Source organism: Wolffia australiana, chromosome 14 (assembly GCF_029677425.1).
Source record: "Wolffia australiana isolate 7733 chromosome 14, ASM2967742v1".
In the NCBI taxonomy this organism is placed as follows: domain Eukaryota; kingdom Viridiplantae; phylum Streptophyta; class Magnoliopsida; order Alismatales; family Araceae; genus Wolffia; species Wolffia australiana.
In genome coordinates, this window is record NC_135848.1 from 1,953,041 (window position 1) to 1,961,942 (window position 8,902).

At 37.3% G+C, this 8,902-nt stretch overlaps 1 protein-coding gene across 2 annotated transcripts; it reads right to left on the reverse strand.

Annotated features, from left to right (window-relative positions):
• Positions 1-5,259: 5,259 nt before the first annotated feature.
• Positions 5,260-8,902, reverse strand: LOC144712106 (glutamate NMDA receptor subunit epsilon-1, putative (DUF3598)). Of its 2 annotated transcripts, XM_078586287.1 has the most exons (8): positions 8,592-8,902; positions 8,287-8,381; positions 8,100-8,217; positions 7,885-8,003; positions 7,144-7,330; positions 6,114-6,257; positions 5,635-5,930; positions 5,260-5,445 (listed from the first exon to the last, which is right to left on the reverse strand). In XM_078586287.1, exons 1-7 carry the CDS (start codon positions 8,880-8,882, stop codon positions 5,646-5,648), a joined length of 1,239 nt encoding a protein of 412 aa, XP_078442413.1. In that variant the 5' UTR covers positions 8,883-8,902; the 3' UTR covers positions 5,260-5,445; positions 5,635-5,645. The 2 variants fall into 2 exon arrangements, with proteins under 2 accessions (XP_078442413.1, XP_078442412.1); XM_078586286.1 differs by lacking the exon at positions 5,260-5,445 and having other exon boundaries at positions 5,530-5,930.

Below are 8,902 nucleotides of genomic sequence, written 5' to 3' on the forward strand. Positions count from 1 at the left end.
CTGAAGTCTGCAAGCGGTTACGACTGACGAGCGAATATTTATAGTTTTTCAAATGATTTTGAATTTTTTCTTTTTTTTGTCCAGAAAATGACAAAAATTATGCTAATTAAAGTAAAAAAAGAGTAGTGGTAGACTGGTTGTGGTGTTGTAGCAACCGGTATCTGATATCACCATCCATCTCTATATCGGCATCCAACCGATATCTGATATCGCCATCTATTTTATATATCAACATCCAACTGATATCTGATATCAACATCCATCTCTATATCGGCACCCAACAGGTACCTGATCTCCCATCCATCTCTATATCAACATTCAACCGATGTCTGAAACCAATTAATAGTTTAGAATCTAGAGATTTCAGATATCTTAATTGATAAAAATGTATTATTAGTGTTGTGATAATACAGAGTACAGTTCTAACTGCATACTAGTATTATAACTAACTGATTTCTAAAATACTATGTTATTACTATTGAATATCATGTTTTGATTTCAATAACTTTATGATTCTAAGCTTTTGAATTTAGGTTGGATATCTTTACTTCTATTATTTCTCAAAAGTGACATAATGTCTTCACACATCATCACATATGAGCATTGGCTGCCTGTTTAGTAACAAACAAGAACATGTCTCCAAGCCTCCGATTATCTGATTTCAAAATAGGCCGCAACAATGGTATTGTAACAGGTGAGCATCATATATGTAGTAAAGGATCATTCGATAACATATTGTTTGAAATATATGTGTACCACAAAAGCCAATCACACATTTCACGTATCCTTAAATATTTCATCGATACAATTATATTCACTACGATTAATATGTGATGATTATAATTGATATTCAAGACTAAGTACAACGTTTAAGTGAATTGTGATGATATCAAATGTGCTGGTCATTACTCTACAGATAAGTTTTTTAATAATCATATTCAAAGGATACCCAATGAAGTCACACTATCTAATCTCTCTAATATGATGAGTATGGCCAATTCTGTAGCAATTAACATGGAGACACTTAAGATAGATTGTGGGTGCTCTTTAGCAAAGAGTTATTGGATCAATCCTTGTGAATCCTATATGATATTATACCAAACTCACAATCATTTGATTTAGGCCACAGTTTTATATGTGTTCCTTCAAATTGAGACATCAAATGCCTATTTTGGATAGGCAGTTGTACTTTAACATGAGTTTCAATCCAAAGGCATCTATGAGTTTCTATTCATGAAATTGCAGAGTTTGTTAGCTTCAACGCAACAAGACGTTCCTGAACATAATTAAGTGATCAAGATGGAAATTTCGACCCTCAATATAAGAGGATATAGCTCAAAGAAGACAATATGATGGAGTTCTTTGCCAAAAGCAGTGGAGCTCCAAAGAAAACATCTCTAATGATTTTGAATGCACTAGTACTAACTTGGATGACAGAGCAGGGTTTAATAGTTCACCGTTTCTAAAATTATCTTAGGAATTTCAAGCAGGTTGGGATCTTTTAAAACACGAGGTGTACAAAGTGTAAATGGTAACTTATGACAAAAAGGTTATACAAGTGAGTAACATTCTCATTTTTATATTCTAGATCACAAGGCGTAGCTTGGAAACCCATGGGTTGTGGCCTCAATCCTTCAAATGGGAAAATTCAATGTGATAAAATCTATATGGTGTTATAGACAATCAACTTGGAAAGGTATTTTAGGTTATCAGGTCACTAAACTCGTTAAATAGAATGATATATGGGTTTAAAGGGTCACACACAAATAGACTTTTGGACTTCAAAAAATATACCATACGTTGTGGCTTAAAAAATTCTCACTTGCTACAATTAAGTAAAGGCCCTGAATGTAATTCAACTAGGCCAAAATTGTTCAGGTTCCCCATCCTTCTTTCCATTATCCCCTTAGTTCCTCTACACATCTAATGACACAATAACTACATAATGAGGATCGTGGAATGATAATAGGGTTTCCTAAGAGGATGGAGGATATTCAATGTGAAAGGGATTGTGAAGACATGTCTAGTGGCTGAACACATGATTAACCCTACCTGTCTGACTCCAAGTATAAAAAATTCATAGATCTGATATGTGCACACATAATTTGATCATAGGTTTTAGAATGTCATTATGATTATATTCTCGGTCTTTAGTTGCATGAACCATTCAGATTTTATCAATCAAGACCTTAGAACCGTAGAAGTCCCACGCAGATGAAGGTTTATACATCCATGGTAGCCAGTGACAGTAAAGGCTCCTTGAGAAATTTAACATGCTCCTTTCTATCTTATAGGAAACAAGGAGTAGCTTGGCACCCCATGGGACTACAACCTAGACAATTAATCGTGTTAAATCATTGATTGGCATTATTGATTAATAATGTTATGGTCCATTGAAGTCATAAACTATATTGATACATTGGCCTCGAAGGTCCCACAAAATTTTTTGATGTTGGTGGCTATACTCTGCTTTTCGGGAATTTTGTTGAATGTTCCTAGAGAATGTAAGTTTGAAGAAAATTTACCACAATATTTTATGAAAAATATCCCAGATTATAAATATAGGCCGACACTCTCATTTGATACATGCGAATCATCTTAAGTGCACTTCTATGTCTTCTCTTTTTTTTCCCCAAGTGTATCTTTTAGTGAGAATAGACAGATAGAAATTGAACTTGTCGCCACACAATGTGAGATAATAATAGGATATATACCATTCTAAAGGTCATGTGAATACGTCTAGAGGTCATTTGTGTGAATGTTTTGGAGATGCTCCTTTAGGAATTAGGAAGTCACAAATCTGATCCATATAAATGTGTTTTTTAGGTTTTCTATGTCTTGGTTTTCATATATGCATTTGAGCCAATATTCTGCTGCACAATCTATCTTGGGTTTAGTTAATCAAGGCCACCAAATCTCAACACATATGCTTGGCACATGCCTTTATTCACGTGACATTATATATCCTCTCTATGAAAGAAGTGGGTGACATCTGATGCAAATGTTGGCTGTTAAATATCTTGGGTTCTCGAGGCCTTGACATGGATGAACAAAACAAAATGATTCGCAGCGGAAGACTTGAACGAGTCGAACGACATCAACAAAAATATTAAACTAAGTACCTCTCCATGGATCGCATCCATGATTTCTTGGATCCTGGAGGGAGCCGAGTCGAGCTGCTCACATGTGCAGCCTCTAGACGTATCCACGTGGTCCTCGGCACATCAGATCTCCTCCTTCTCGTTGACGAGTCCCGTTCTTTCTCCGTCGTCGTCGTTACGTCGTCACGATCACATCGGGGAGGGAGAGGGAGTGTTGGGAGAAGAATGGGAAAGGCCACTGAAAAATTTCGCTCAGGGCCTTCCCTATTTATACTCTGAGGCTATTTTTCATAAAATCCCCAAAACTTAAGTTTATCTTTTGACGTCCAAAAGACCTTTTGCGTGTGACCCTCTAGGCCCATGTATCGGTCTAGTTAACGACTCCAAAGGCCCAATAACCTTTATTGGCCTTACAAATTAATTAACTATATCATCATATAAATTAATTAATGTTGGATCAATTTAACCCAATCAATAAGTCGAGTCTCTGACACTTGGGGTGCCAAGCTACACCTCGTGCCCTAGAAGATACAAAGGAGTGTGTATCGACTCACTCATGGAACTTGTTTATCATTGATTATTGTGTATGTATAATCTCTCATCCACTTGACGCTCCTTGGACAACTCAGGGTATGGTCTACTATCAAACCCTAATTGATCATCCGAGTTAGTATTGACGCATTCGAAAATCATCGGAGAACTCTTCTACAATATTTCACTACCTTGGCCAAGGACTTCATTGCATCATCTCCCTTGAGCTATCACCTCTTATATTGAGGGTGGATAATCCCATCTTGACCACTCAATCGCCTTCGTGAACTTCTTGATGCACCTGAACTAAGACCATTTAGAATCCCATGATTAGAGACTCGTTGGCCATTACCAAAGTACAACCGTACGTCCACAAGATATCTTTGGTGTTTCAAGTCTAAGGACCACTTACACAACCGTGACGTGAATCAACCTGATTGACTGTTCGGTATAATACCATTCAGGCATTTGTACGGATCAATTCAGTGAACTCTTTCTACTAAAGAGCACCCACTATCTATCCTTAATGTCTCTCCACACTAATGGATACGGGAACGACCATGATAGTTAATGAAACAATTATGAACTTGATATGATAGTTAAATTTTTTACCATTTTATAAATGAACTCATAAATTATTACGAATTTAAGGAATTATTCTATTCATAAGAATGCACTTCGTTATTCATGAGCAAACGCTTTGAAAAACAGCTCATGAAAGTTTAATGGATTTGAGGTGAAACAATTATTGATATGAATTAAGTACGAAATACAAAAAGTACCACCGTATGATTCATCTCTTGAAATTATTACGAATATGAGAAATTATTCTTTTGGTAAGAATTCATCGTGATATTCATGTGATAATGCCTTGTAAATCAGCTCATGAAAATTTAACGAATTTGAGGGTTAACAATTATTGATATCAACTCAGTATGATATTTAAAGAAACTTGTCAATCAGCTCAAGAAAGTATTATTAATTTGATAAATTATTCTCTTGAATAATTCACTACAATATTCATTTACTCAGTATGATATTTAAAGAGCACCACCTAATAAATCAGCTGATGAAATTTTACTAATAAATCACCTAATAGTTCACTACAATATTCATGTAGTAACGCCTTGTAAATCAGCTCATGAAATTTAACGAATTTGACGGGAAAAACTAATTACAATGAATTTTAGGCGGAATTTTTTTATATGAATTTAGTATGACATTTAATTTTTATGACATTTAAAGAGTATTACCTCATATATCAGCTCATGAGATTAGTACGAACTTTGAGTAATTATTATATTCATGAGAATTCACTATGACAATCATGTATTAACGCCCTGTAAATCAGCTCATGAAAATTTAACGAATTTGCGGGGAAATAATTATTGATATGAAGTCATTATGATTTTTAAAGAGCACCACATTATAAAATCAGTTCATGAAATTATTACGAATAAGAGGAATTATTCAAGTCATAAGAATTCGCCACAATTCATGTATTGACACCTTGTACGTCAGGTCAGAAAATTTTAATGATTTCGACAGAGAAAAATATTGATAATGATTCACTATGATATTTAAGTAGTATTACCTTAAAAATCAGCACATGAAAGTTTAACGAATGTGATGAAAATTCTACTCATATGTATTCATCATGATACTCAAAAAAACATGTGTTTGCCCCAAAAACATAACAGCTGAAGAGAGAGAAACAGCAGAAATACAAAGTAGACAGCAAGACAGGAGAGAAAAAGGAAGAAAGAAGACATCAAATGCAGAAATTTTTAACCCCTTCAAGCCTAGAAAGGTCCTGCCAAGAAATAGTTTTATGAAAGTAACTTGAGTGGAAAAGTTTACTAAACCCCCAAAAATTTCAATTGCACAAAAATTTCAATTGCCAAGAAAAAAGAAGAAATAGTTTTATTTACTGAAGAGAAGGAAATATCAGGCCAAAAGACTTTCATTCAAGATTTTAATTTTCAAGAGGAAAAAGAATAACCTGAAGGATAATCAGGCCTTGGTTTCCAAGAAATAGGTGGAGGACACCGGCAAACCCTGAGAATCATACGTCCGGACGAGTCTCTGCCGTTGATTTGAGGACTCCATCCAGCAGAACTCCAAATGGAAAGACTGCATCTCTGCAACACACCTGCTGACGTCACATGGGCAGCCCACATACATGCCACCTGGCAGCCAAGTCAGCTGATACCCCCCCTCGAAGATCGCCATGTTGCCGGAGATCTCGCCGGTCCAGTGGACTTTGGAGGGACTACTGCTCGTCTTCGACGTTATGTCCTGACCCCAAACAAAGCCAATCAGTCAAACATGAATGATCAATAGTCGCTGAAATCTTCTGAATAACACATAAAAAAAGACTTTTTGGAATATAGATGAATTACTAGATACTTTTCAATATTTCTTCCAAAAAAAAAAGATACTTTTCAATATTAAATGGCAAGATAAAGATGTGGCCCAAACCTGAACAAGCCGGCCTTGTTCATCAACCTCCAGCAATGAAACTACATCTGCTTCTTTCATGGTTGAGCCGTATAGCCCGCTTCTTTTGGTCAAAGAACGACCTTCCCATCGCCCAAGAAATGGAGCCAGCCTGTCTTTACTATCCTGTTCATGTAAAATATATATATATATATATATATATATATATATATATATATATATATATATATATATATTAACAAATGTGTTTTAGAAATGGGAACGGATGAGAACAAAAGATTAGCCAGTATAACTCTAAACACTGAAATAGCATTCATGACAATATAACCGAACGGCACAATAAAAGCTTCTTTGATTCTTTTAGTCACTGATTTGTTTATTTTTGAAAAAAATTTGTCACCGAATTTTTTGTGAATAAAATATTTATCACGGATTTCTTTTTTTTTGAACTATTTTATCACTGATTTCTGAATCTGATTCCACTCTCCACATGCTTTGGAATAAAGGATTGATTCTGTATAACGAGTTTGGATAGAAATTGGTGTTAACAATGATGATGACAAGTGGACGATGACAATGACAAGTTGTTACCGTCATCTTCGTCCACTTGTTTCTGACAAATCATGACCGTCATTCGTCCAGGTTTCAAACATGGACGAAAATTTGACAAGATTTTCAGATGAATATGGCAATGTCAAGTTTTTTATCATCTCCCCAGTATAACGATGATGAGTGGATGGTGAGGATGTCCATGAAAAATCATCATCATCACTTTCATCAGGTTTCCAAGGCCTGGCATCACCGTCCAATTTTCTGATGAATCGTTGTCGTCATCATTCATTCAAGCTCACACATGGATAACGATGACTAGATTCAGGGATGACAATAACGATGCCAAATTCGTCATCATCTGCCAAACCTATTTTTGGTTGGCACTAAATAATCAAATCGTACCTCATCTTGGTTTCACTTTTCCAAATTTTTGCACATAAAATCGTGATTTATCATTCAGTGAATGAATGAAACTGAAGAATTTATTCCATCTCCGTACCATTTGATCGTTGGTCGAAAAAATGTCAGGTGCATTGCTTTCTTTTCCTTCTAGAAATATAAGAAACATCTCAGGGATACCCTTTGGATCAAGTACATGAAAGGCCCTTGCTCTCGAGTCCCCTTTGATTGAGTTGAGACAGTTTTCACATACAAGGGCTGGCCGACGAGAGGGAAGCATCAAGCCCCTGCATAAAACCCCAGTTACTTAGCGAACCGCAAACATTTTCAAATATCCCCATAAGGAATTTCTTAAATACAAAACAGACTTGAAATAATTCCATTGACAGGATCTTGGTTGCGGTTAAATCCAAATGTACCTCGTTTGGTTGTAACCAGAGATCGCCTTTGCCGCTGACAAGGAAGTACGGACAATGATGATTCATCATCATCCTCATCCTTTTTTTCATGGAGATGACGATGATGAATTCATCAGCAACATCACCCTTCATCTGGATATAGTTGGTCAATCACGATAATAATGCGTCATCATTCTCGCATCACATTATCTGTTTTTATGCTTTCAGATGACAAAGAATGATGACGAGTCATCGTTATTCTCATCTTTCGCCTATGGCTAGGATGATGATGACGATTTTTTCCTCATACCTCATCCCATGACATAGATGGTGAACACTGGTTGCAATGAGGTTGAAGATCAATGATTTTGGACTGATGACGAAAAACTGATAAAAATAACCCACACATATGTTATTATTCATCTTCACAGTAACTGACACACCTGGGGGACTCCTCTCCAGTGTCATCTTCCCCAAGAACACCAGCTCTAAGAACAGTTTCCAACATCCCAGCTGTTTGATACCTCAAGGCAAACGCCTTCTGTTCAGGGAAGAAGCTAATCTGTAGACTACCAAGAAGGATCCATCAAAAACCATAATTTCCTCTAATTCAGCAATAATTCTTGGGTTTTTCTTGCAATAAAACCCTAAATTTCACCTGCTGGTATTTGTCTGCAGTGAAGATATTAGTCTCCTTGATCTTGTACTCTATCCACTCTGGTCCTCCATCGTCCTCCGGAGAGAAAGTTTTAGAGGGCGCCTGCTTTATGTACAGCCTAAAAAATTCCCATCTATTTTGTTAGAATTCATCAGAGAACCATTTAATAAATAACCAAAAATCTTACGTCTGTATCAAGCTGATGAGATCATCTTCCCCGTAGGAGCTCGCCGACAGCCTGGTCGCCACGTTCTGAAGAACATTCCCCCGAGGATCGAATTGCTGCAATAATCAGAGAAAAAAACAATACGAGAGAGTGAACTTCATCATCGATTTCGAGGTGCCCACGAACCCTATTAAGAATGAGCTCGCGGCTCGGATCAAATTATAGCCAAAACCAGAGGAGCAAACAAGAAAATGAAGCAAATTTTCATCGAAAAACCGCAAAATTCATCAACGCTACGGAGAGATTGAGTCAGGGAGGTCTCTCACGTAGAAAGATCCGTTCCATTTCCCGATGTTTTGGTCGACGAAGAGGCGGAGAGAGCCGACGTTCATGGAAGCTCCTTCAGGATCATCCTTCTCGTCGCCGAGCTCCGGCAAGGGGAAAGGTCTTCCTACGGCGTGAATTTGCAATCTTCGACCTCGGGCGACCTCCCTTGATCGCTGCCCGCCGGAAAACGCCGCCGCAGAGGAAGAGAGCGGCGGCGGCGCCGCCAATTTCCGCCGCCGAGCGCCGTAGAGGCGTGGATTCGCCGCCTTAGCCGGCAGCACAGTCGCCATTGGACGTCCACAGAAGATGA